The sequence below is a fragment of the Sander vitreus genome, chromosome 11 (assembly GCF_031162955.1).
Source record: "Sander vitreus isolate 19-12246 chromosome 11, sanVit1, whole genome shotgun sequence".
NCBI classification, from domain to species: Eukaryota; Metazoa; Chordata; class Actinopteri; order Perciformes; family Percidae; genus Sander; species Sander vitreus.
The window spans coordinates 18,861,739-18,889,487 of NC_135865.1; the positions used below are offsets into that span (position 1 = coordinate 18,861,739).

Below are 27,749 nucleotides of genomic sequence, written 5' to 3' on the forward strand. Positions count from 1 at the left end.
TGATCCTGATCCCTGTTCCCTAATTGTGCGTCTGTGCACCCAGGCAATGGCATAACACCTGAATGGGCTGTTCGACACACGGTTTTGTATAGTCAATAATTCTGGGCAAATGGCATAATTAGCATGCTATTATGGGACTTCACTCCTCAAAAAAATGATCAACAACATTTTGGCACACATTGTTATCAGATTTTAAGGCAACAGGTGAATAGTGTAACATTTTGGACTAATAGATATCAGCATGAAACTTCCACAGTTGATTACTTACATGAAAAAAAGGACAATCATGAAATACATTCTGCTTTGTACTTATATATTATTATATGTGAACTTAAATACAAAACAAGTCATGGTACTTTAAAAATGCTGCTTACATTTGTTCAAATTGACAACAATATCAGAGCATGCAAAAATGATCTGTGTCTGAAGATACCCTCAGACCCCAGAGCAAGAGATTATTTTTGTATTTCACGTTTTTTGAAATGTTGTGTTTAAATATTCAAATGAGGCATTATCTAATTAAATATGTGCTCATTTTTATACATTACCAGAACATAAATCTGAACATTGGATAAAGCCAGGTTCAAAATTCTTGTTTCATTTTGTTGACATCTTAGAGTCAAAGATTATTTTCTACAGAGGGAATTTTGGATATATCTTTTTATCACTCCATACATCGGAAAAACTGTCAACGGCCATAATAGCAATAATAATTTCCTCCATGTTTTTAGGAATAATATGTTATATCAATCTGGATATGAATAATATACTGTATGAAAGTATGTTTTGTAAATACATTCAGAATATAGATTGAATACAAGTGGAAAGTTTGGTGTACTGTGAGTGCTACTGAAGTGGAGATTTCTTTTCTTTTTTTGAGAAAACAGCCTTTAAAGATATGTTTTGTAAAATTCCATACATTTTTATTGCAAACTACTATTTACAGATTTAGCATCCTATATCTTATATAATTTTATAGGCCTACTTTTATCCTATATAGCCGTAGGAGAAATCTACAGATGCAAATAGACAAAGTGTAAGAAATAAAAATCTAAATGCGTAGTCTAAAGAAAGACATGTTATGGAAGCAAAATAGCCGTCTGCCGTGTCTGGCTTTAAAAATCTTATTTGAACCTTGTCAGTGTCAAACCAGCCAAGAGAACATAGACTAAAAGAAAACGAGAAATAAGACAAACACAGAATACAACAGGATATTTGTCACAGTCATGTTCAAGCCATGTGTCCAGCTTGTGATCTCTCTCATTAAAATGACAAGTGAAACTGCAGCCGCTGAATACTGAAAGACTGACATTAAGTTTGTGTTTCAGGGAGTCAGAGGTGACCCAGGAGAACTGATTTCATCAGGAAACTGGCCCTGGATTTCAGGAGGTAAATTGGTTAATACCAGAGAAACAGTCAAATAATCAGCCAAGAGAAAATAGAAAGGGTTTGAAGATGAAACCCACGGCAGTCTGAGAAAAAAGTTGCTGACATGGAGTGAAACTCTGTGGTGAAATTAGTGCCATTACTGAACTTTAACAGACCGCACAAACTTGTCAGAGCAAAAAGGGAAGTGTTCAAGAAAGAGGTTGTGGGTTCATTGAGGAGTCTGTGTCATGTTGGTGTTCAAACTAATGTGGCAGTGAATGTCCGAGAGAAATCTTCCAATTATTACTCAAAGAAGAAGACGAGAATCTAATTTGTTTGTATTCCAGAAGTATTAAACAAACAGATCAGTAGTATTACTACACTATATAATTAAATGAGGCTATAACATTTAGAAAACTCTTAATAATCCTTCATATATAATCTGTTACAGAGCTGCATGAGAATGGATTAAAACCGTTACAGGCAGTGTCAATGATGCACGAGGATAATATGCTAATAATTGTTTCTTTTAATTATGCTTTGACTTTGATAAGCTGGTCCTACCGGTCCTCCTGGTGAGCAGGGTCCACAGGGAGAGAGAGGCCCTGTTGGAAACCAAGGCTTCCCCGGACCCCCAGGACGCCCCGCCTCTGAAACACAGCAACAAGGTCTGTAAACTGGAGCTATACAAAGTGATTAATTCACATACAACATACAAGTAAAGGGACCAGTATATGAAACTTGCAATGGTCAAATTCTGAGGTCAATTTCATTCATACAGTATATCCCCAAATCACAAATGTGTAAGTATGTACACCAATGTGACATTCTCTAGCTTTAGACTCTTGCCTCAGATAAGAAAAAAAATCCACACTAAAAACTTTAATAGGGAATAATGAAAAAATGAAGCTAAAGAAAAGGAACAGATGAGGGATCCATCATCCAGGACAGACAGACATGGAATATATGCCGTACATACAGTAGTAGAATCACTACACAGAATCACAATATGTGAGATACATATAAGAGACATAATGACAGTATTAACTTAAATACATCATAAATAATATTAAGTAAATATTCAGTGTCAGTTCAAGAGTTTAGTGCAAATTGTCATAAACCAAAAAAAACATCCTAGAAGGTGGACTGACCAAACACACAGAAGACTTAAACTCAAGCATATTTAGAGACATTTATTAGAAGGATAAACCCCTTAAGAGATTATCTTGTTTTCAAGGGTACATGAAGTAAAATATCTAAACAAATATCTAAATATAAATATAATATTCTAGGAACAAAGATTCTTTAGTATGCCTAGACTGTACGGTGACCTATATGGAACTAAGATATTGTTCAGAGGGATAAGAGGCTATAAGGCATGTGTAAAGTGGGTCTTATTATAAAGTAGTATCTCCATGAAATCAATTTCAGATTCCAGTAGAAACCTCTGATAGATTTTGGCTACTAGTCTGTCAAAATAAAACAAGTCACACAACCCAGCCCCGGTTACCTATACCTTAGTCTCGCATTGCCAGATCTATCTCCACAGCGCTGTGAAATAAGGTCTGGCTACACCACAGATAAATTCTGGGATAGGATTTTATTTAAAAACTCTGGGTTGTTTGCATTTCTGTAAACCAATCACAAGCGTCTTGGGTAGCGCTAAGTTCCGGACGCAGCGACGCTGGCTCTGCAAAATAGTCTCGGGGAAAGAACTTGTTTTGGTGGAAGATTTGCACCCCGCAAAAAAAAAACGCCACATATAATATTAAATGAAGTTAGCTGTTACAATACAGTAACAGGAGCTATTTAAATTAGCTGGATACATGGTTAAACCTAATTTGCTCTTACCAGTGTATTGCCGTGTGTATTATGTCCACAGCAACCCCCACCAATTGGTCCCAAAACGTCCCAGTTACATAGTAAATTGCGTAAACATCGTCTTTGTAAATCTTTACAATCATTCCCTGAAAGAACTAAGGAGGCCTGCCTTGTTGCACGATCCACATTTTCTTCAAAACGTGCCATTTTCAGCATGTAACTTGTTGCTCGAAGTTTGTTGTTGTTTCCCGAAACAAAGGGATTTTGAGAACAGCAACACCCAGAGAGCAGACATCCTGCACTTGCGTCAGGCTTTCTTCTGGAAATGTACTTGAGTTGCTGTACCTATCTGACTACCTTTACCTATATTGGTTGGTATGTGAGGTTCTTTCCGGCTTCTTTATATACAAACCATCAATTAGTCTTTATATTTCCCGTTGTGACTTTACAAAAGGAGTATGAATTGAAAAAAATGCAAAACATTCAAGGCAACATTACAACATATTCATTTTTTTTACAAAACATTTAGGCTACTTTACATGTGACACAGTATACCGTTGTCACAACGTAGCTGCTTCAGCAGGTAGAACAGAGGAAACTCACAATCGTGTTCTCCAAGATGACTCAACTGAGCAGTCAAGAGTTTTAGCCAAAAATAAAAATATTCTTTTGAATTTCCTTCTGTATCTGTCAGTTTGGGATTTCATGGGGCCATTTGGTATGAAGGGAGAGCCAGGAGATAAGGGCCAACCAGGGGATCCAGGACGCCCTGCTGACAGGGCAGGACCCCCAGGCTCTAGCGGGCGCCCGGGGGTCAGGGGCCCTCCAGGACCCAAAGGAACATGTGAGTGAGTGAGTGAGTGAGTAAATAAGTGAGTGAGTGAGTGAGTGAGTGAGTGAGTGAGTAAATAAGTGAGTGAGTGAGTGAGTGAGTTCACGCTAAGGTTTTAAATATTTTATCTTCCTTTCTTGTTTATTTGAAACGTTCTCCTTTGTGTCAGTACCTTTACTGTATTTCTATACATCTCTAGGGGCTGAGTTCTTCAAGGGGGCTCCTGGTGGGAGAGGAAGGCCTGGCAATGCAGGCTATAAAGGACTGAAAGGTGCTGTAGTTATACTCTTCATGCTAAAGAAGTTTGTTGATATCATGATGGATTATTTTATTAATAACGCAGGATGTTTTCTGAAGTACTTACTTACTCCTCCATTTAATATATAGCCCTGAGCAAAAGAGTCAAGTTAATTTTCATAATATCTTCAGTAACACAATGTTGCTGACTTGTGAATGCAATGGTGTGTACATTCAGGTGATCATGGGTTGTGTGAATGCACCATTGTAAACTCTCCACCGGGGCTACCTGGCCCTGCCGGTGACCGCGGTGATGCTGGGATGACCGGAGAGTTTGGTCAGGAGGGTGATTTAGGAGAACCAGGTCCCCAAGGAGACGACGGATTCACTGTAAGAACAATCGAGTCATTTACATTGTCTTTTCCGTTGTTCATTTTTTTTTACACTCTTCTGTGTTGTCTCGCAGGGACCTCCTGGGCTCAGCGGTGTGCCGGGCCAAAAAGGTCGGAAAGGCGAACCGAGTGTGGCCTCACAGAAAGGTGAACTGTAGCTGTTATTTCATCAGATCAAATGGGCCAGAAACAGGCAATACCGCCTCTGCCATGTGTGTGCATACTGTTCTGATTGTATGCATGTCTGTGTATGATCGCTACAGGATATCCTGGAGACCCAGGGGATCACGGTCGAGATGGTGAGACGGGAGCGTTTGGTGCTCCGGGCCATAATGGTTTGCCTGGTATCCCTGGGAGCCGAGGTCTTCCAGTGAGTTCATCAGTCATGGCAGTTTGATATTGTGCATACACGTCATATTCTGTTGACTTGGGGAGGGCGGTGGCGCCCAACTATGCGCTGCGCTACCCCTGGCATCGCACACCACTCGGAATTGCCGCTTTGCGCTGCGCTCAAAGTTAAAAATTATTTCAACTTTGACCTAGTTGCCGCTGACCTTTCGAAAGCGCAACCAATGAGATAACAGCATGTCATTACCTAGCAACGGGAACTAGCTTGCTTGCCACCCTTGATGACGAATACCTGCACTGCGCTTTGCTCTGCGTCCTACCTAGCGGTGCACAGAGAGCAAATCGCTTATCATGTGTAGGCGGCTTTAGGGTGTCAGCGAAAGTGACATGATCTGTTTTTGCCGATCACAGGGAGAAGGTGCCAGAGGAGAACCTGGAGACAAAGGTTTCCCAGGTCGGCATGGTCGACCCGGTGCACCCGGGCTAAGTGGAGAAGCAGGTAAAGTCCTTGGGGGAGTTAAGGGCCAACGTGGTTTACCTGGTGACGACGGCCACGCGGGCTATGACGGAGTTCCAGGAACACCTGGCAGCCCAGGTGAGAGGTGGCTCACTGCCTCCTTCCGTACTTTTATTCCAACCTCAATATGGCGTTGCATATTTCTCTTACGACGCTTTATGTCCTTATGGTGATTTGACCTGTTTTCACTCTACTAAGTATTTAATTTTACCTCACCTGTCTTCAAATATATAATAGCGTGTGATCTTGAAAAAGAAGGAAGCATGTCGAGTATATTTTGCTATTTGATTTACTTTTCTTTCTTTGCCTCCTGTTGTCACCTTGATGCAGGTACTGCATCCCTCAAACCAGCTGCAGCGAAGCTTGTTTGAGATAATGCTTGTGCTTTTAAATAACTCTTGTTCCGAATGCCTCTCTCTCTCTTTCATTCTTTGCAACTGAAAGGCGGCTGTAGTCCAACAGGAGATGGAGGACAGGTGGATGTAACAGGTAGCTGGTATAATAACGTTTTCACCTTATTGCTCCCTTTGTAACAACTCTGTTGTGCTTTTGCCTCTGGATTATTTGACTTGTGTGCATGATGACATTTGAATTGTTTACAATTGGAGATTTAGCGTAAGGAGATACCAGTTAATATAATTATAATGCCATGTTGTGAAAAAACAATCCACGCTGGGCAGTAGACAAAAATCAATTGCACCCAAATAGTCATTTTCACATTTTTCACAAACACAGTTTTTACATACAACCATGATGTTGCCCTAAAGACCCTAAAGTTTATTTTTACTCTCAGGTCCTTGTGATGCCTTTCCAGGACCTCCGGGGCTGCCTGGACCTCCAGGACCCAGTGGATTACCAGGTCTCCCAGGTAACAAGGGTGGCAGTAGCTCGGTCTGTGTCCGAGTTGGGTTGGGAACCGGAGGGTCGCTGGTTCAAGTAGTCCCCGTACGGGCAGAAGTACGGAGTTTGGACTGGTAGTCCGGAGAGGTGTCCAGCAGTCCCGGCCCCCTCACTCTGACATCTCTCCATTTATGCATGAATAGGACCTGAGTGATGTGTGTTCTAACAACAGAGTGAAAATTTGTAATTTTCCCACCGGGGATCAATAAATAATATGAATTAAATTTAAATTTAAAATTAAAACAATGAGAAATTCGTGCTGAATGTTGCCTGCAGGGTACCTGCTTTGAGTCATTTTCGATGCCCTGTTTATATTTTGTGAACCAACAGGTCAGCCTGGCCAAAAAGGACCACAGGGCCCACATGGAGCACGTGGAGAGAAAGGAGAAACAGGAGATCAAAGCATAGGTGGCCATCCTGGACCACCAGGTAAGGAGTGGGAAGAAAACACTACTGGGCAATAGTTCCATCTGAACTTTGATTTCTCTTTAGTCCATATCATTGTATTTTATTAACATTTATGGCTCTTCCAATCCAGGTTTTTCCGGCCCCCGTGGAGACTTGGGGGTTCCTGGCAGCAAAGGTTCAGCAGGAGTCCCTGGTGTGCCCGGTGAGCACGGTCGGCACGGGGCACAAGGTGAGAAGGGTGCTCACGGAGAGATCTTTGGAGCATCACCAGGACCCCCCGGAGACGCAGGGCTGCCTGGGCTTCAAGGGAATAAAGGCCTAACCGGTGATCCAGGAGAGCAAGGCTATCCAGGTTCGCCATGTCCTCACCTCGTCACTAAATTCACCTTCCTATCACTTTGTCTTGCTTTGCCACGTTGCGTTACTTTCAGCATTGGTGGCATCATTTGAAAGATTAAGCTATTATCTGATGTTCTTATTCATCCGTTTCCTCCAGGAATGGGCGGTATGCCTGGTATGATCGGCTCAAGGGGCTCAAGGGGCCCTCCGGGCCTGCAGGGGGAGGAAGGGAGGCCAGGGCCAGCGGGCAAGTACGGCTACCCTGGTGATCCTGGGCGAGCAGGTCCTCCTGGGCCGCGTGGTGGTACCGGACAGCCAGGTTTGACCAACAAACACACTGACACGCTCTCTCTCAGAAATGTTTTTGTTCGTGTCTGACATCTTTTTTTTCACATCATCCTGCTTACCAGGTTTACCCGGAGAGAGGGGAACTGAAGGAGACCCGGGACCTCCAGGTCCAATTGGATTAAAAGGCAACCCAGGGACCTACGGTAATGATGGTGCCTTTGGAGAGCATGGCCCATCAGGTGAAATGGGAAAGCCTGGTGCAGATGGACGCCCAGGACTTCCAGGAATGAAGGGTTTGTTCCTCAGATATTTAGTGAGATAAACTGTTCCTTAAAGAATATAGACTGAAATGAAATATCAAATCTATGTAATTTGTCCATGATTTAAGCTGTTTTGGTCAGTAAAGTTTGTCTTCTGTGATGCCTGATGATCCCTCTCTTTCTCAGGATACAAAGGGTCTCCAGGCATGCCAGGGTTTGAGGGTAACAGGGGCAATATAGGTGTGAAGGGCTTTAGCGGGTTCAGTGGGGAATCTGGATTGCCGGGCCAAGTTGGCTTAAAAGGAGTGAAGGGTCGAAGTGGAGAGAAAGGTGAGTCTGTTCTGTTATAAAATGTTTGGGATCCCACTGGGTCTTAAGTCGGTTGTGTTCTGTTGGGACCAACACATAAAGGGTTTACTTAGCATCTCTGTCTGCCAGGTGATCGTGGTTTGAGAGGGGCACCCGGAGACAAGCCTCACATCCCCGCCCAGATGATTGTTGACATGAAGGGAACAAAGGGAGAACAGGGGCGTTTTGGAAATCAAGGTTTCACCGGGCCGAGAGGTGTGCAGCCGCAGTACAGTCTGATATCAGTCACTCTTTCCTTCTCACCTCCGCTGTCCTCTCTCGCTTCACTTCCTCACATCCTGCTCTGTTCCACAGGTGTTAAGGGTTTGCCCGGTGTGCCAGGCTACGATGGAACCCATGGTCCTCCTGGAAACCCTGGCAATAAGAAAGGTTACCATGGAGATCCAGGAGCAGAGGGGCTGCAGGGGATGAAAGGAATGCCTGGCCTTACTGGAAATCAAGGAATTACAGGTTTCGATGGAATGCCAGGCAACAGGGTGAGCCAAGGGTGTAATTTTGGGTTTAACGTTGGGGGGGGTTTGAGATTGTGTATTTAAAAAAAAAACGACAAAAACATAGAAAAAAACTTGAATAAAGCGTCAAAAACGTCGAAAAAAACAACAAAAATTCTGAAAAAAGCAACAAAAACCTTAAAAAGGAACAAAAACTTTGAATAAACTCCAGTTCTGATAATTGGGGCCCTGCCATGAATTACGCCCATGGGGTGAGCAGAACCATACTGTAAGAAACCATCCATATAAGAAATGTTTTGCCCTTAAAGAGCCACTCCATAATTCTACAGCTGAAGTTCCGTTAACTCATCAAGAGGATTGCAAGAGGAACTTTGGAGGGAGATTTCCAACGTTAATAAGTATCTCTGCTTCAAGACATAAAGCGGCTATAATCAATATTTTTATATACATGGCTACTTGTATATGAAAGGGGTCATTAGTAGTGATGAACCCACAAAGAATTGTCACTGACTCTTCAGTTTCCCTCAGCTCTAACTGTTTTGTTTTTATAGCCCACGGCATTACTGTTTTGCTTTACTCTAGTCGCTCTCATAGTCGCAGCATGCAGCTGTTTTTTCAACTAATTTTTTTTTTTTTTTACAAAACCTACTGAATGCTACCTGCTCAGCACCAAACGGCAGACAGACAAAGTTAATAGTAAATAGCTGGTGAAGATATGGAACATTTAGCAGCTAAAGAGCCAGATATTTCCCTCAGGAGTTGGTGGAAACCAAAACCAGAGCTAAAAGAGAGTGGATAACAGACTTACATTCGCTAGGTGGCCAGACACATGACTTGCAATATGAAAAATATATAATACCGGCAGGGCTTTAAATTGACACCCGCCAATCCGCAACTTTCCGGTAACATTGTAAAGTTACTAGCCAATTTGGCTAGTGATGAAGAAGCAAATAATACTGCATCTGTTTGAATCGGCAGGCGGCAGAAACGATAAAGTCAGTGCTGCCAGATTGGTCGGTTTTCCGCCAAAAAATGTAGGCGGTTTTGTTAGTGTTTGGTTTGTAAACGTAGTATTTATCTGGCAACACTGCTTGAAGTACTAATCCTACATTTCCCATAAACACTATGTTGTGACATGTCATACAACCGTTGGCTACGTGTCTAGAGTGTGAGGTATTGATTACGAGCTACGCATAAACGTAGAAGACGAACAGAACGGTACGATTAAAACCAGAGGAGCTGAAATTAAAAGTTAGTTAGGAAAAGAAAAAGAAAAAACAAATGGCTAGTGAAAAATCTGATTGGATGGTAACTTTTAAAACCTACTAGCCATGTGGTGGGGTTGGCTCAGTTGGTAGAGCAGGTGCACATGTACATAGAGGTATGTTCCTCGACGCAAGGGTCCAGGGTTCGAGTCCGACCTGTGACGATTTCCTGCATGTCTTCCCCCTTTCTCACCTTTGTCCTGTCCATTAAAGGTGGAAAACCCGCAAAAAATAAAAAAACTACTAGCCATGTTGGCGGGTGGTCAAAAAAGTTATATTGTAAATCAATTGAAACTCTTCAATTTGACATTTCTTTTTTTAATCTGTCTCTTGCGTGTCCTCCTACTTTATTAATGCAATTTGCATTTGAGTTGCACTCATTCTGTCACTATGCCATTGTTGGTCTAATGTAAGTTGTTTTGTGCTACAAATACATGTTCAATACATTTCTTTCATTGCCACATCTCATGCAAACATAATATTTTCTAGTGTAAATTGTTCATTATTTCTCAGGGAATCAAAGGAAGTCCTGGTGCCTACGGCGCAACAGGAGACAAAGGAAGGAAGGGAGTCAAAGGTGCACCCACAAATTCAAACTCCAGACAGATGGAGATCTAGATGCTACTTATAAAGTGACTGTGATGAAAATATTTTAAGTGCTTGTACATTTTGATTACAGGTGACACAGGACCTCGCATAGACCTTCCAGGAACCACTGGATTGAGAGGAGAGCATGGTCTTCCTGGAGAGCTAGGTACAAAGTGTAGCTCATTAGGCCTGTAACAATTATTACATAATTGTCTCATTGTCATTTTTTTTTTACATAATTGCGGTTTCTTTGTTTAACCGCAATGAATCGCTAACATTAGCTAAGGTCTTAAGGCATATGACTGGGAATTGGTGATTTTGTTTAGATATGCCAAATTGTAATTGTATAAGTGATTATTAGTCGGACTATATCTTTTTTATTATTATTTCAATTAGTAGTTTTTTGCAATTAACTCTATACACGGTCATAGCAACAAAAAGGATGCAACAAAAAGGGGGGATACAGTTAGAAAAAAATGTTTTATGATAATAAAAAGGCATTGTTTACTTCATAGACTGTGTACCTGTGTTATTACATTATCTGGGTCACATGACAGTGAAATAACCAAAAGATGTATCCTGGAATTCATTCAAAACTTTTAATTTGTTTTAAAAAGTAATAAATAAAGAAATATTTGTAATTTGATTAAAAGAGACAATTATATTGTCAATCGCAATTATTTCACACACAATTAATTGTACAGCAGAATTTGGAATTGTTACAGCTCTATAGCTCATACATCTTTTGTTACTTTTACTCTGGTGTTGATCGGCACCAGTTGATCATTTGAGACTCTTTCGTGGCTGATATGAGATGTTTGATACCTCCTTTACAGGCCAGAAAGGATTGATTGGACAACCAGGGGACAGGGGAACACCTGGTTTTGGTGGAATCGATGGAAGAAAGGGAGAGTCAGGTGATCCAGGAATATCAGGGTACCCAGGTAAGAGACTCCTATTCACTTCTTTATTAAATGTAAAATACTGGACATTGTAGCAGAATTACATCACAACGTTATGTTTGTTTTCTGCAGGCTCTGATGGGCAGAAGGGAACTCCTGGTAACCAAGGTCAGAAAGGCTTTCCTGGAACGCCTGGAAAAGATGGACATCCGGGTTTTCCTGGCTTCCCAGGAAATAAAGGTAACATGACCAGACCAGCATCCTCTCTTTCTTTCTAAACTACATACTGTACTTGTTGTTCCCCATGTTCTTCCATCTGATCTATGCAAATGTGTGCAGGTTTCCCCGGCCTGAAAGGTCTTTATGGATTACATGGACTGAAAGGAACAAAGGGTATCCCTGGAACACCAGGTATTCAACCAAATTCATAAAAACATTCTCTCTGTGCACTTTTCACGACTAGAATATACCAGAAATGTTGCCAGTTAAAAATGAGTCAGTTACTACTTTCATATAGATAACTTAGGCAAGCCAAGGCAGCTATATTTATATAACACATTTAGCAACAAGGCAATTCAAAGTGCTTTACATAGCATTTAAAAACAATTCAAACATTTGCTGAAGAGAATAGCTAAAATAGAATAAGACAGGTGTTAACACCTGTCCCATGTAGCGTAGTGTAGTAGTACTATGGGAAGGCACCTGGGTTCTTTTCTTTACTTTAGATGGCGCTATTACTGGTACTAACTAATACTTGTTAGCAATCTATGTTTCTCAATAAAATTAAAATAACTGGCGGTGCCTTCAATATGATTTTGTTAAGTTTTGTGTTAACCTTGTTTACTCTTTTAAATTGTAACTCAGAATGAAACCTCATGTAAAAAATCTAAGACCCAACTCAATATCTAAATGAAATTTAGCCAGGGCTACACAGGTATGAAATACAAGAATACAAGTTATAGTGCAGTGTACGAAATTAACATATAAACAATAACGCATCAGTATTAAAAAGCCTTCAGCCTTGATATGAAAGAACTGAGAGTTGCAGCGGACCAGCAGTTTTCTGGGAATTTGTTCCAGATATGTGGTGCATAACTTACAACTTAAAGGCCCTTGAAACTTTTTTTCTCAATCAACTTCTTACTATGAATAATGGGCGCCAACGTGAACATACAATTGTCTGTAAATTACAAGAGTTTTTGTTATTTCTAGGGCAGTCAAAATAACGCGTTAATTTCAATTAATTAATCTGAGAAAAAATAACGCGTTCAAAAAATTAACGCAGATTAATCCATTCCATATTCACGTTTGCATACAGACGAAAATCTGGTGCCACTGATATGTCTGCGCTTCTCTCTGCTGCTCTGAAACAGACGTTACAGGAAACGCAAACACCGCTGCATGTGACGCTAGTTTACACAATACTCAACAGCAGCTAACGTTAGCCTACAGCTAGCTAGTAGCTGGATTAAACACGGTTAAAATGCTGACAGCTAACGCTAAATGGTGTAAAATGTGACTGTGTTTTACTGTAGAGGATTCAACACCTCGTGGTGCATTTGAAGTTATTGTAAATGTCCATTTCCTATCTGGTTGTTGTTTTTGTCGTTCAACAGCAATTTACTAGTGAAATAAGTTCTTGTTATTGTTATACATTATTATTAAATCATTTAATTTTGACCATATGGCCTTAGCAATAAACAAGCTGTTCTTTGATGTCACCAACTGTACCTTTTTTTTTTCTTTTCTTTTTTTACTTTCTTAAAAAGTATCAGTTCAGGCACAGTTAATTATGTATGCGATTAATTTCGATTAATTAATCACAGAGTATGTAATTAATTAGATTAAATTTTTTAATCGATTGACAGCCCTAGTTATTTCTCATGAGAGATTTTTGTATTTGTTATTTTCTTTGTGCTCTCTTCGGGGGCGGGGCTTTGTTAGAAAAAGGTGACGTCACATACTTCTGTGGTCACTGTCAATCAAATCTGATCAAACCACATTCACACAGTCCTCATGTAGTAGCATGGGTTTTTAAATGTTAAACTCTTAAGAAATAAGTGTGTTTCTGTTATGTAAAGACCTCAGATGTTAGACACGTGTTTCCTGTTTGTATTTTAATCAGGTCTGGATACCATTGGACCAGCTGGGGAATCAGGAATCAAAGGAGAGAAGGGAGAGGTTGGTGACCCCAACAGCCAACCAGGTGCTCCTGGCACAGCGGGTTTAAAAGGCTTCCAGGGACCTCTAGGTCAGCCATTACTCTTCTGCGTTAATAGGAGTCATCTGATAAACCGGATGAGCTCTCAATAAAAGAACCAATGATGCACAGCAACACATAATGTATGTTTTAATTGAGTTTAAGACAATCCTATGTTTCACTTGTTCAGGTGACCATGGTCAACCTGGACCGCCAGGATTACGCGGCAATGTAGGACCGAACGGGACCCCAGACAGACCAGGACCCAGTGGGGACCCTGGTTATAAAGGACCTAAAGGGTACCAAGGTGAGAAGATACAGTGGCATCAAAGAAAGGTGTTGTTCAAAGAAACAGAGCCATATAGATTGAGATTTTGGGATTTTTTATGGAACTGTATAGTGGATAAATGTACATACTCAGAATTTGGACACTCCGTTAAAATAGCAGACAGTAAATGTAGTTCACTAGATGCTAAATAAGGAGTGATTTTGGACCGGTTTTTGATCTCCTAACTATCCATGTGTGTGTTTTCTGTCAAATAGGAGCTGGAATTGGTGGCTCAACAGCAATTCAATTTCATTCAGTTCAGCAAGTTGGTTGATTAAAACCAAGAATACATATTCATCAGATAATCATTTTACAACATGTAAAATTATGTTTTAACATTAGTCTAAAGCTGGAAAGTTGGCACTTGAATTCCTGGCCAACAGGGAACATCTGGGTGGGAAGAAGCAGCTGTAACAGTTGATAGTAGTAATTGTGACAATGACAACAGTAGCTGTAGTACCATTAGCAGTAAGAACTGTATATTAATATAACTGACCGTGGCTGTAGAAGTAATAGAGGAAAATACCAGTTTCAGCTTTAAGAAAGAAACTAGTTATTCATTTGAATATTTAGATTCTACATAATTTACTAGGTTTGAATTGATGTTTAAAATGAATTGTTAATGTTATTAAAGAACTGACAGAAGTGTCACTTCAGACTGGGTTTGGTTTTGACCTTATATACTAACTATATTTATTAACCCTAAATGATTTGTTTTTCAGGTTTCCCTGGAGCCAAAGGATTTCCTGGTGTGGATGCTCCCCCTGGAGAAAAAGGTGTACCAGGAGTACATGGGTTTCCTGGATTCCCTGGAAGGAAAGGATTTAAAGGAGATCAAGGTTCATTTGGAGACAGGGGGCCAAATGGTGTCTCTGGGAAGAAAGGTAAGCATGAAGTATTGGATCTTTTCTAGGATAAGCCTTTAACAGTAGCTTTTGTTCAAATAAAAATGTTTGCAGTAGCAGATAAATTTAATTTCCCCTGTTATGTCAGGTCATGGATAGTCTCGCATTGCCAGACCTTCCTCCACCGCAGCGCTGCGGAGGAGGGTCTGGCTAGTCCACACAGAATTCCGGGATGGGAGAAAAACGTGCTCTGGTTTATTGGCATTTCTTTAAACCAATCACAATCGTCTTGGGCGGTGCTAAGCAGCGCACGGAGCAACGGTGCCGCTGTAAAATAGCCTCAGGAAGGAACTTGTTTTGGTGGAACATGTGAAGGTTCAAAAGTTGTTTTAATCGTGCAACAGAAAACTCAGATTGGACAGATAGTCTAGCTAGCTGTCTGGATTTACCCTGCAGAGATCTGAGGAGCAGTTAACCATAGTCCTCAGAAATCCACCGGAGTTTAGAATGCCAACACAAAGGAAGCGTTAGTCAACGGAAATTACTGGCAGTTCAGTTGACTTAACTTTATTGCCATGACAACATTAATTGGATCTTGCCTCATAGTGCAGGACAACATCCAATACAGCATACGGAACCATCATGTCAATAAGACACGTTACAATACACAAAATATCTAAAATATGAGCTCAAAATAACCTTAAAAATGTTACAATTCAAGAGTCAAATAACCTAAACATGTTAGAATCAATACTTAAAATGCGACAAATTATTGCAAAGAAAGCAATAAGTTAAAAAGATGTACCTTAAAGAGCCAAAAATGGCACACATGTACAGTATATTGCTGTTTATCTGTTATAAGGCCAGAAAAGATAATTGTATCATATTGTGAGTTCATAATTTTGATTTCCACTTCTACTGATTTCTGCCACTGTAAAGTAATAAATGCTTTGCTGGCATTCAACTGAAAATTATGTTTAGGTCTGTAAAATCGTATTAATGCATGTGTCTGCAGCTTGATAATATGATCACAAGCTACGGTCTGTGTACAGTTCTTGAGACGCTTTTTTTCTGACAGGAGTGAAAGGAGAGCAAGGAGTGATGGGAGTTCCTGGTGTTACTGGTGTGAAGGGAGAAAGAGGGCCATCTGGTCCAAAAGGAAACACTGGACCAACAGGTAAATGAGCCACTTTCACATAATATACAGACTGCTTACTAGTTACCAGATATGTGCTTTTGTGTTTGTTTGTTTTCTGTCTTGGTCATTACATTATCCTTCTGTGCTTCAGGTGTTTATGGGATCCCAGGAGACCAGGGTCCTCTTCCAATTCCCATCAGAATTCCAGGAGTGAGAGGCCCTCCAGGTCCGCATGGTATCCAAGGACCAAAGGGGGTCAAAGGGGAAACAGGGCCACAGGGCCCCCCTGGGGATACAGGTTAGTTATTCTAATAAAACATTTGTTGATGGAGTTCCTTTTTAGCTGAGTGGCTACAGTGAATGCTATATCCGGGTTTGATTTCGGTCTTGGGGCTTTTGTTGCATGTCATACCCCTCTCTCTCTCTCTCTCTTTCCCCCATTTCTTTACTGTCTTCTGTCAAAAAAGAGTGAAAATGCTAAAAAAAATAATAATAATAATAATAATAAACATTTTGTTGTTGAGCATCACTAAGTGAAATGTCCAGCTCAGCAACATCATTTTTTCTGTACAGGGTTTATGGGACCCATTGGGCAGAAGGGCATGCCAGGGATTGGTGGTAGATCAGGAACGCCTGGATTTCGTGGAGAGTTTGGACAAATGGGTCACCCCGGTCTGCAAGGCATGGAAGGTGTGTTTCACACAGTGGGGCATGTTAGGATTAGGGTTAATAAACCTGGATTAAAGGATTTAAAGTAGGTGGAGACTTAAGCAGGGAACCAGTTACCAAGAGGCTCTTTATTGTTATTTTTTGTGAAAGCCGGTTTAGTAAATGAATAAGCACTAATAATTACTATGTAATTGTCTTAGCAGAGATGGTGGACAGGGTTTGAGGGAAGCCATGAAAGCATTAGGCCACATGCATGAAGGCATCCTATTTACAGATATATAAGTAAAGTATACAGTGATGTATGACTTGGTTGCATGATGCATATTCCAACCATCTTACACAGTACTACATCGATCAAGTGTTCCTCATTCCTCAATAGGTCACCGTGGAAACCCTGGTATCCGCGGGTTACCTGGTATGCCTGGCCGCAGCGTCAGCGTGGGTTACTTGCTGGTGAAACACAGTCAATCAGAGCAGACGCCCATGTGTCCTGTGGGCATGTCAAAACTGTGGGACGGCTACAGTCTGCTGTACTTCGAGGGCCAGGAAAAGGCCCACAATCAGGATCTTGGTAAGTCGGTGTGAAGTATAAAATTGTTTTACAGTATGTTGTTGTTCTTGGTGACCAACCAATCTGAAAGCTCTGTAGGGTACAAATATGATTTTGTTACAGAGATTTTCACTAGAATGGTCATCAGTACATTGTCCAGACATAATTATGCCAGTGTGAGTTTGTTACAGTACAGTCCTGTCAGATCAGACATTGTGATCCAATGAACCAGAAGACATTCCACAGAGCAGTCAGGCTCAATAGATCTCACTGCTGACAGTTAGATTTGGGGCCATTTAGACCAGCCGGTGTCCTCACTTTTAAATCAATGTAACCAGATTTTGTCTCTAAATGAATTAACTATGCATAAGAGGCAGAACGCCGATGAAAAATAAAAAATCACTTTTGAAGATCTGCTCTAAATTTGACAGTTTGTCTACTAAATGTGAGAAATTCTAAAACCAGAAATTGGGCAAAAGTTAATCTCCAATTTTATCTCAGTGCTGTTTTTACAAAGGTTGATACAATAAGACCACAGAGACCAGTGGTAAAAGAAGTACAGTACTTGAGTAAATGTTAGGTACATTCCACCAATGATAAACACTGGGAAACTATTAGACTTTCGAATAAAAACTACAATAGAGAAACTACTTTGTCACACCACACATGGCTGGATACATTTCCAGATGATGAAATACTTTCTTCAATTTTGGAACTATGTAACTTTAAGAAATAACACATCCTTCCTATTACAATTTTGTAGTCTTTTTCTTTTTTCTCATACTTTTAATGTTTTAAATATGTAATTGTGTCACCCTTATTTAATGTAATTTAACAATTGTGTAAAATCGCTTTAAATTGAGTTTGTGTATGAAAATGTGTGCCGTTTTGCAAAGTGTATTTTGGTTGTTTGTCCTTTTCAGGTCTGGCTGGCTCCTGCCTCCCACGGTTCAACAGCATGCCCTTCCTGTACTGCAATCCTGGAGACATTTGTTACTATGCCAGCAGAAATGATAAGTCCTACTGGCTGTCGACGACTGCTCCTCTTCCCATGATGCCTGTAGAAGAGGGAGAGATCAAACCGTATATCAGCCGCTGCTCAGTATGCGAAGCTCCATCAGTTGCCATCGCAATCCACAGCCAGGACATCACCATCCCACAGTGTCCTGTGGGCTGGCGCAGCCTGTGGATCGGCTACTCCTTCCTCATGGTGAGTTCTGGTCTTCCTACGAACGTGTATAAATGGCTTGTTCCAAAAAGTGAAGAAAAGGTAGCACATCTCATCACTTTTTGGAACATGCGGTCATCGGATGTGGGGTTTAGATCTCAAGAATCTCCATTCTTGAAACGCAACCTCCTTTTTAAACTCCGTGTATAAATAGCTATTTGCAAGCTACCAAACCAAAAGACAATGGTCAATAAGATTTATCAACCATTGTTTACTAATCATGGGTACTACTACTCAGCTTGTGAAAACAGTTGTATAATGTATTCTGTGGCTCTGGAGGAACTTTGGGATATTTGAAAGAATCTTAAATTGGAGACTATAGATTTATAACAAAATGCCTGCGATACGAACTGGGAATGTGGACACTGAGGGATGTGAGTGTTTACCAGACAGGGAAGGTTCATTCCATTTTATTTCATCTTTGTCTTATTTTGAATAATGTAAATCTGTATTTTTATTTTTAACTAAAAGCCCTACTAGGGACAAGTGTTGTGAATTAGCTTCAGCTAAAAACACTATGATACATACAGCAGATGACTGTTGAAGCGTATCTATGTTTTTTGTATCTGTCCCTATCTAAATAAACCTTTAATAATAATACGGTCTCATGAAACAGCACTGTCTTGCTGTGCTGTGGGAAGTGTGGAATGCAGCGTTTTTCAAACTTGACCCATGCTAGTGTCTGCCTAGCAATAATAATAATATCTCTGCCTCTGCTGCTTTGATTTAGACCAAAGTTTTCTTTCCATCTTACTTTTCCTCGTCCCTCAACTTTATGGAAGTACAATACTAACTTGTTGAAGACCCATTTAGGCCTCTTTTTCCTCATAACAACATTGCCTCTTGTTACAAAGAGGTTGCCACTCTTCCCCTACCCTCTATTGTTCTATGTGATTTTGTTTCCTATTATTTTTCATTAATTTGGGCTACATTGTCTGCCATAGAAAACATATGTCTTTGCACAACAAAGCAATCCAACATATTCTGTGTAAAATCAGACCTTATAACAATCAGTGTACAGTAGTTTGTCAGGCAAGGCTGGCGATGTTCTATATTTTTGTCATTGTCAACAAATCGAAAACATTTTCAAACCAACAATGCATTTGCCCGTCTCCTAATACTTTCTGATTTTCCTACTCTGTCTGTGGCATTAAGATCCAGCCTATTTATTTCTACGGAAGATGAAAATCTTTTAAAAACGAGTCACAAATATTTTATATTATTTTGAAAAAGGCTTGGTAATTTCTCAAAACAGCTGGTCGCGCTGTTTTGAGCAAACTTTTCTCCAACAGGAGTAAATTGTGTATTTGTTGGGAACTATTTTCCGCTGCAGGTTTAGTGGCTACAGAGATACTTGTTAGTTGATGATTGGTTTGAATTGTTGGTTTTGGTCTTTTCATGGGATTTGTTGACAAAAAGAAAAACACACAATATCAATAGACTTATCCTCTAAAATGTTACATGTAACCAAATACTTTAGTGTACATTTGATTTCACACCTGCCTCATTTCCCAGCTCACCTTTGTCTCCACAGCACACAGCAGCAGGAAATGAAGGCGGAGGTCAGTCCTTGTCGTCGCCCGGCTCCTGCCTGGAGGACTTCCGCACAACACCATTCATTGAGTGTAACGGGGCCAAAGGCACATGCCACTACTTTGCTAACAAGCACAGCTTCTGGCTAACCTCCATAGATCAGTCGTTCCACACTGAGCCGGCATCAGAGACGCTCAAAGCAGGCCAGCTCCTGTCACGCATCAGCCGCTGCCAAGTCTGCATGAAGAACTTGTGAGAGACTACAGTATAACGCTGACACAAATAAGTTGTTGCATTAAAAGTGGTCTAGTGGTGTCTCTCTATCCATGTACTAAACCAAACAAAGGGGGATCTGACATACTTATTTAGATCAATGTAAATGGGAAACATTCTCCCAGAACCACAGAGCTCAGTTATGCAATGACTGTGTGATGCCTTGAGCTTTGAGTGCAATGTCCCGCTGTAGATAAAAACAGGAGAAGCCCCATAATGAAGTCAACAGCATTATGGGAAAACAAGTATTTTTGTGTTAAATGTGGATTGGTGCTTACTGTTTAACTTATTACCTCAGCTACGATCATTGTTAACGATCAGAGGCCGTACACTACAGCTAAACCAAAGACGCCCATGTGTATGCACTGCTTCAGTTTATCTAGATGTTTTTATTGTTTAGGGTATACAGCCCACCATAAAGCCACTAACACTGCTTCTCAGCCGTATGAAGAATATGTCTTGAACAATTGTGGTTGATACTATTGATAGTATTATCCTGCTTTTATTCCATTGCTCTTACAAAACCTTTTTTTATAATCTGAGCTTTCAAGCTGTTTGTCCATTATTATGCATTTCTCAACTATTGAGAAAAATCATCTGTAACTCTTATTTCATTCATACACCATATGTTCACACAATGCACTGATTCTCTTTGTATTTATACCAGCTGAATGAACTTGACCCCCCTCCCTAAGAGTTTAAACATATATCTTTTCTAATACTACTCATGTCACACTCATTTTCCTTTACAAATCTACTAATTATTGAACGGTCCCGAGTTGCCAACACGACAGAGTGTAAACAGCTCGAATCAAAGGTCAAGGTCTGACTGCAGCAAATCCATGCTGTGGTCACTTATCCTGGGGTAGATTGGAGTGTTTTACACAATTTAGAAAGTAGGTCAAATGTTCTACTTCTCTTAGAGTCACTCTTTGGAAATAAACTGTTTGATTATACCAGGAATATACTGACAGTTAACTGTAACGTAATATTGGTAATTTTCCTTACATGATTATTTCATTGGATTGTAAAGATTAAATGTTTGTTATAGTTCTGATTGTGTCGTTTTACTCTCACAATCTTAACCTAATCTGGCAGACTGCAAAATAAAAAAATATATTATGACAGTGTAGTTAAAAATTTGACAGGTTTATTAACACTCATTAAAAATAAATCCAAAAGTGCCCAATAATATAGATCAGTATCAATGCTAGTAACAGAGCATAAAAGAAAACAAAAGTGTGATTTGTGGAAACCTTAAAAATACAACTATAATAAACAGTGCCACCCACCTAACAATTAGTACTGATAATTTGTTACATTCTCAGTCCAAAACATTAACAAAAAGCAGTGGTTGACTTCTTATGTGTGTTATTTGCCCACAGGCACATCTTTGGGATACAAGTGTGGTTCAGTCGTTGGGTTGAAAGGCTTTAAAGCATAGAGCGATAACGCAACATGCGTTTATTTCCCTTCCTTCAAATGTCAGCGGACACTATGAATGCTAGCTGCTTTTCCGGACAGAATCAAGAATATGTGTTTGTGTTACTGGGAGGCCATTAATGCTATTGGTTCTCAGTCGAGGCAAATAAGTAGTACCATCACAGTATGTATTTGGTGCGCAGACCAATCTCTTGATTGTCCTTTGTTAAAAACAAGTCTCTGCTGGTAACAGCCTCTAGCCCCTAGCAGCAGGCAGATCTGGCCCGCTTGTTGCTGGCCCCTCTGCACTCCTCCAGGTCCACTGTAGGAGACTCCTGGTTCTCGTTTCTCTTCCGCAGGATGGAAGGCAGCACCAGATCAAACAATGCCTCAAACAGAGCGTCCACATTGTAGCCCGTCTTGGCACTTGTCTCGAAGCATATCTTCTCTGCAGGCAGGCTTCTCTTTTCCTCCAGGCCCTTGTAGCGCAGTATTCTCCCATAAAAAGCCACTGCATCCTCAGGGGTGACCTGTTTGTGTAGTGTTATCCCAGAGAAGGAAGCAGGGGAAGCCGGGGGTGTGGGGCAAGCAGACAGCACTTGTGGTTCTGTCCTCTCCACCTCACACTCAGTTCGGTCCTCAGGCGCCACATCTGAGTCCTGGGACAGCTGGGCTTTAGGGTCTGTGAGATCAGCCTTGTTGCCCACTACCGCGTAAATGCAGTCATGGTTAGCAGTATCTGTCAGGGACAGGAAGCGCTCCTCCAGTTCAGCTAGGCTCTGCCAGTTGGTGACGTCATAAGTGAGAATGACAGCGGCTGCACCTCGACAGTACATTGAGCCCAACCCGTGGAACTGTTCACGACCTGAGGAGACAGAGAAAAGTCTGACCCAACTCAACTTGAAAACGGCCATGAACAGCACTGCAGAAGGACACAAAACACTCAGAGTTGTGCGAGACAGTCTGCAGTTTGAAAACAGAAACAACCTTTGTTGTTGAAATATGCAGGATTCTTGAAAGGGCACATTGTGTGTGAATACTTTGCCACTGGGGGCATCTCTTAGATAATACACAGTAACCAGTTCATCAGGTACACCCAACTACTTTTTAAATAGGTAATTGTTTTGTTTATAAAATGTCAGAAAATTGGGAAAGAAATCACCATTAAAATGTTCCACAGCCCAACGATGATCTTCAAATACCTTGTTTTATCCAACCAACAGTCCAAACCCCAAATATATTGAGTTCATTATTATTGCAAATGCTCATATTTGAGAAGTTGGAAACAGAGCGTTTGACTTTTTTTGCTTGAAATATAACTGGAATGATTAATTGATTATCAAAACCGTTTTTGATTCATTTTCTCAGTCGACTAACTGATTAATCAACTAATCATTCCAGCGATAATGCTATCTCAAGTGTATTCATTGCACTAATCACAATACACCAAAAGATCTGAGGTAGAAGTTTGCTTTATTTGTTTTTAATTTTTTTTTACATACTATTGGCTGAGTGACAAAAAAAATGTGCTTCTGGAAATAACTATTGTATGTAAGTCTGAAAAAAGTAGGTTAAAGCATGGGGAGTCACGTCTTCCTTTCCCACCCCTGTCATATGACTATTTAGAGGAACAGGGTAGGCAGCTTAAACGCCTTCATGGGGTTTTGAAACTAAACTAAAACAGATGAATTATCAGCGAGAAAATAAACAGACAGCCTGTTTACAATGTGCTGAGCCAAACATTGGACAGGTTTAAAGTACAACCCTTACAACTGCCACTCTTCCAAAGCCAGATTGTAGTGGAAGTTTTTCTCGTTAGCAGCAGGAGTGTGGATCAAAAAACACAAGAATGAAACTTACTAGAGAATTAAACCAAAGTTTGGTCTTTGAGTATTTATTTACATTTCCAAATGTAGAGAAAACAGTTTCACATAGCATCAAAGTACATCTGAAAGGGTCTTCTGCTGAAACAAAGTTCAGCACATCTTTAAGTAGAAACTCAGTTAAAGCCACCCCTCTCAAGATATCTTTAGCAGGCCAAAAGTTGAAAAAAACACCATAAACAGTCAAATCCTTTTACAACCTTCCCCTCTGCTCCTGTTCTCACTTTAGCCTAAACATATGTGTAGCTTAGGAGACAGAAAGAGACGCAGAGCAAATGTTATGGCCTTTTTCACCCTTATCTGCCAAAACAGAGAGACTGAGGTCTTTAAACAAAGAATAGCTTCAACTAGGCTCAAGGTTTTACGATGCCAGTTGCTTCTCCTTGGAGTCCTAGTGTCTACTCAAAATTAAAGAATATGAGAAAATCTTGTAGAATATATAAGAGAATCTTCTGGGATATTTAAACTATTATGTTAAAATAAAAATTTCCATTACATTTCCCCCTTTGATTATAAAATAATCACACAAAATAAATTTTACCTTTAAGATTCAAACCTGTTACAGAAATAATCACATAAACTAACTTTACCTGTTAAGATTCAAACATATTATAGAAATAATCATCAAAACAAACTTTACTTTAAAAGATATGGTTGACCATGACATATTACTAGACCGATTGGAAAACTGGGTTGGCATTTCTGGCTCAGTACTAAAGTGGTTTGAGTCTTATTTAAAGAATAGGGACTACTTTGTGTCTATAGGGAATTATACATCTGAGCATACAAATATGACGTGCGGAGTTCCCCAAAGCTCCATTCTGGGGCCTCTCCTGTTTAACATCTATATGCTTCCACTGGCTCAAATTATGGAAAACAATAAAATAAGTTACCATAGTTATGCGGATGACACACAAATTTATATAACCTTATCGCCAGGCGACTATAGTCCAATACAACAACTGACTAAGTGCATTGAACAAATTAACGACTGGATGTGCCAGAACTTTCTTAAATTAAATGACGAAAAAACTGAAGTGGTTGTTTTTGGAGCAAAGGAGGAACGATTAAAAGTAAGCACTCAGCTTCAAACGATAATGTTAAAAACAACAGACAAAGCCAGAAATCTTGGTGTAGTCATGGACTCAGACCTGAATTTTAACAGCCAAATTAAGACAATTACAAAGTCAGCCTATTACCACCTTAAAAATATATCAAGGGTTAAAGGACTTATGTCTCACCAGGATTTTGAAAAACTTGTCCATGCATTTATCTTCAGTAGACTTGACTACTGTAACGGTGTCTTTACAGGTCTCCCTAAAAAATCAAATCAGACAGCTGCAGCTGATTCAGAACGCTGCTGCTCGAGTCCTCACTAAGACCAAGAGAGTGGATCACATCACTCCAGTTCTAAAGTCTCTACACTGGCTTCCAGTGCCTCAAAGAATTGATTTCAAAATACTTTTGCTGGTTTATAAATCACTAAACGGTTTAGGGCCAAAATACATTTCTGATCTGCTACTACACTATGAACCACCCAGACCTCTCAGGTCGTCTGGGACAGGTCTGCTTGTTGTCCCCAGAGTCAGAACTAAACAGGGGGAAGCAGCGTTTAGTTTTTATGCTCCACATATCTGGAACACACTCCCAGAAAACTGCAGGTCTGCTGCAACTCTCAGTTCTTTTAAATCAAGGCTGATCTTTTTGATGTTGCCTTTCTTTAAATAACTGTTCATTTCTTATACTGAAGCTGCATTGTTGACACTGTATGACAATCTATATAAGCATATAAAGAGAAATTCCTATTTTATCTGCTTTTATATATTTAACCGTTTTAACGGCTCTTCAATGTTTAATTTCTTATACTGCACTGTAACTTTTTTTCTCGTATTTTATCTGTTTTTAATTTTTTTAATCTGTTTTCATGTAAAGCACTTTGAATTGCCCTGTTGCTGAAATGTGCTATACAAATAAAGCTGCCTTGCCTTATGACCGACACTGATAGGTCTGCAGCAGTAACCCTAAAATGACACCGCGCTGATCCAGCATTTCTCTACCACAGTGACTAAATAAAACGAACACAACAGCCTCCTGTCAGGGGTCATGCAGTTGGGGAACACAGACAGGAAATGACTTACTGGTGACATGGTCAGCCTTTCCTTATCTCTGTGGCTCACCAACTCTGCTTTTGCCTAAGAGGGTTTACTGGAATTCATGTTTACACAATGATGGAATGTAGTGCAGTCATAAGCTTATTCATCAGCAGTAGCTAAAAGAATCACCAAATTATTGCTGCCATAGCCAATACCCACATTAGTGTATTTAAAGTGAAAATGTTTCTCAAATCATGTGGGGCTTCTAAAAAAGCATGAATGTGTATGTGTAAATATTATACGTATTTAAACAGTAAAATAATGGACTGGTTCTGTGTATAATAAATCTTCCAGGCAAATGAACAGTAGTTTCTATAACAAAGATGTTACCAGGTACAGAGCATAAAGACTGCTACTGCAATCGTGTTACTGTACCAAATAATAGTCTCATGTAGTGCTGAAACAAATAGTTTATAATCAAATTCATTAGCCAACAGAAAATTCAATCTTAAACAATTGTGATAGTTTACTCTTTTAGTCAACAACACCTAACCTCATTCCTTCTCGGTTTCACATCGCCATCATTTAAGTTCACTGGGTTTTTCAGCAACTTATTGAAAACAAATCTGTTAATAGCATTTCAAGATTCATTTGATTTATCTGATAGAATAAGGTCCTTTGCTATTTATCTGTTGACATGTAGGCTGCAGCACATGTAAACAAGCTTACCTACTAATCATATAACTGATAACATAACTGATATATGTTTTAGTAAGAATCTGTGCAGCGTAGTTTTAGAGGCTCTCCGTTGAGGTGTAAGTAGTTAAAATCAACGTGTAGGCTCTGTATGTGTGAGCATTACTGCAGAAGTACACAGATGACAATGGCTTTGATTGGGTCAGAAGAGTCAAATGTTGAGTAATACGGCCCATGACAAAGCACACCATGATTTTATGACTTCTGCGTTGTTCCACAAGCAGGAAACACAGAGTGAGTTGTTTATGACTTTTGTGTCTCATATTTTCTTTTCTTTTTTATTTGTACCATTACATTGAGCTGTTATCTTTCTTTTAAGATTAAGGTTCAATACACTTTACTAAATGTATTGTTGAATGAATGAATGATGGATTAATATTAGCCTATGTGTTGTATTATGAGGTTGCTTTTTATCCTGTTTTGACTTGAAATGTTTAAATTGTGCAATACTTTATAGGACATGGTATTGTTAATTGTTTCAGATCTTAATCTAGCCTATCATTTTTTTTTTACATGTGAGAATAACATAATAATTTAAATCAGAGGCGGGTTTGCAGAGGGTCAACAGTTGTGCCTGTACAGAGCACTGAGCAGTCACATCCCAGAGATTGCCTCAGGTGGTGGGATCACGCGTTATCAGGAAAACAAACACAGTTAATAAACAGAAGGAATGAGACTTGATAAGAGTTTAAAATAGAATGTGAAAAAGTCTAGAGAAGTCTAGTAAAGAAAATAGGTATTACCGGCAGTGTCCCATATTGAGATATTGTAAGGTCCCCACTGTTTGAGGAAAAACGCCCCTCCAACGGTGCTGACGGTGTCTTTGAACTTTCTCTCCATGTACCTGTGGAGCAGCGACGTCTTCCCCACGTTCATGTCTCCCAGAAGAACAACCTTGACGTCGGGCTTCTTCATCTTCGACACCTCGGGCATGATGCTGGGTCGCGTCCCGCTACAGTGGCGTTTATCCTCTCTCTTAATCGTATAAAAGAAACTCGGTCTAGCTCGTAAAACTGTCAGGCTGGTCGCGAATTCCTCTTACAAACGCCATTATATGAACGAAAATTGATTCAACTATCCAGCGTCGGCTCATTCTCAATGATTGATGTTGCCTGAATCTGAACTTCAAAAAGTAACTGAGGGGAAACAGGAAGTAGGTAATGAGCTAACGACGCGGTGCTTTTTTTACCCTGAGATGCGCCTTTCAGGTTCAGCTGGCAGGCTGTTTACGGGCCCAGCAGTCTACCGTGTTTTGTTTTTTGTTTTTAGAAAAAAAAATAAAACAGAACAAAAAAGGGGGAGATTAATATCCTCAAATATAAATTGTTCTGAAATGTTACAACAACAAAAATAACCAAATTATATAGGCCTAGTTTTTGTTTTTTGTTTGTTTTAAAATAAGAACGTCACAAAATCCATAGATATACTGTCAGTATAAATATCTATGCACAAAATCCAGCAAAAATAAGAAAAGTGTAGCAACACATCAAATGTTCTTGGAACATTAAAAGTTCCCATTTGTTAACTAAGTGAATATTTATATTA

General features: G+C 40.0%; 2 protein-coding genes across 2 annotated transcripts in view; one reads left to right on the forward strand and one right to left on the reverse strand.

Annotated features, from left to right (window-relative positions):
- The window catches only part of col4a2 (collagen, type IV, alpha 2), a 77,058-nt gene extending 55,955 nt beyond the window's left edge, over nucleotides 1-21,103 (forward strand). The window contains exons 18-48 of the mRNA XM_078262095.1: nucleotides 1,329-1,389; nucleotides 1,923-2,036; nucleotides 3,884-4,033; nucleotides 4,221-4,292; nucleotides 4,497-4,648; nucleotides 4,725-4,797; nucleotides 4,914-5,020; nucleotides 5,410-5,593; nucleotides 5,960-6,004; nucleotides 6,309-6,383; nucleotides 6,746-6,844; nucleotides 6,954-7,175; nucleotides 7,320-7,481; nucleotides 7,573-7,743; nucleotides 7,897-8,040; nucleotides 8,149-8,274; nucleotides 8,374-8,555; nucleotides 10,310-10,373; nucleotides 10,476-10,550; nucleotides 11,221-11,328; nucleotides 11,419-11,526; nucleotides 11,626-11,697; nucleotides 13,412-13,537; nucleotides 13,677-13,793; nucleotides 14,537-14,698; nucleotides 15,738-15,836; nucleotides 15,949-16,095; nucleotides 16,371-16,487; nucleotides 16,846-17,037; nucleotides 17,940-18,226; nucleotides 19,779-21,103. Coding sequence (XP_078118221.1) covers nucleotides 1,329-1,389; nucleotides 1,923-2,036; nucleotides 3,884-4,033; nucleotides 4,221-4,292; nucleotides 4,497-4,648; nucleotides 4,725-4,797; nucleotides 4,914-5,020; nucleotides 5,410-5,593; nucleotides 5,960-6,004; nucleotides 6,309-6,383; nucleotides 6,746-6,844; nucleotides 6,954-7,175; nucleotides 7,320-7,481; nucleotides 7,573-7,743; nucleotides 7,897-8,040; nucleotides 8,149-8,274; nucleotides 8,374-8,555; nucleotides 10,310-10,373; nucleotides 10,476-10,550; nucleotides 11,221-11,328; nucleotides 11,419-11,526; nucleotides 11,626-11,697; nucleotides 13,412-13,537; nucleotides 13,677-13,793; nucleotides 14,537-14,698; nucleotides 15,738-15,836; nucleotides 15,949-16,095; nucleotides 16,371-16,487; nucleotides 16,846-17,037; nucleotides 17,940-18,226; nucleotides 19,779-20,033 — 4,068 coding nt within the window. The 3' untranslated portion in view covers nucleotides 20,034-21,103. The remainder of the gene's footprint in view (nucleotides 1-1,328; nucleotides 1,390-1,922; nucleotides 2,037-3,883; nucleotides 4,034-4,220; nucleotides 4,293-4,496; nucleotides 4,649-4,724; nucleotides 4,798-4,913; nucleotides 5,021-5,409; nucleotides 5,594-5,959; nucleotides 6,005-6,308; nucleotides 6,384-6,745; nucleotides 6,845-6,953; nucleotides 7,176-7,319; nucleotides 7,482-7,572; nucleotides 7,744-7,896; nucleotides 8,041-8,148; nucleotides 8,275-8,373; nucleotides 8,556-10,309; nucleotides 10,374-10,475; nucleotides 10,551-11,220; nucleotides 11,329-11,418; nucleotides 11,527-11,625; nucleotides 11,698-13,411; nucleotides 13,538-13,676; nucleotides 13,794-14,536; nucleotides 14,699-15,737; nucleotides 15,837-15,948; nucleotides 16,096-16,370; nucleotides 16,488-16,845; nucleotides 17,038-17,939; nucleotides 18,227-19,778) is intronic.
- Nucleotides 21,104-21,178: 75 nt separating this feature from the next.
- rab20 (RAB20, member RAS oncogene family) lies at nucleotides 21,179-27,355 on the reverse strand. Its single transcript, XM_078262094.1, has 2 exons — nucleotides 26,948-27,355; nucleotides 21,179-22,337 (listed from the first exon to the last, which is right to left on the reverse strand). Exons 1-2 carry the CDS (start codon nucleotides 27,135-27,137, stop codon nucleotides 21,736-21,738), a joined length of 792 nt encoding a protein of 263 aa, XP_078118220.1. The 5' UTR covers nucleotides 27,138-27,355; the 3' UTR covers nucleotides 21,179-21,735.
- Between the last annotated feature and the right edge of the window lie 394 nt (nucleotides 27,356-27,749).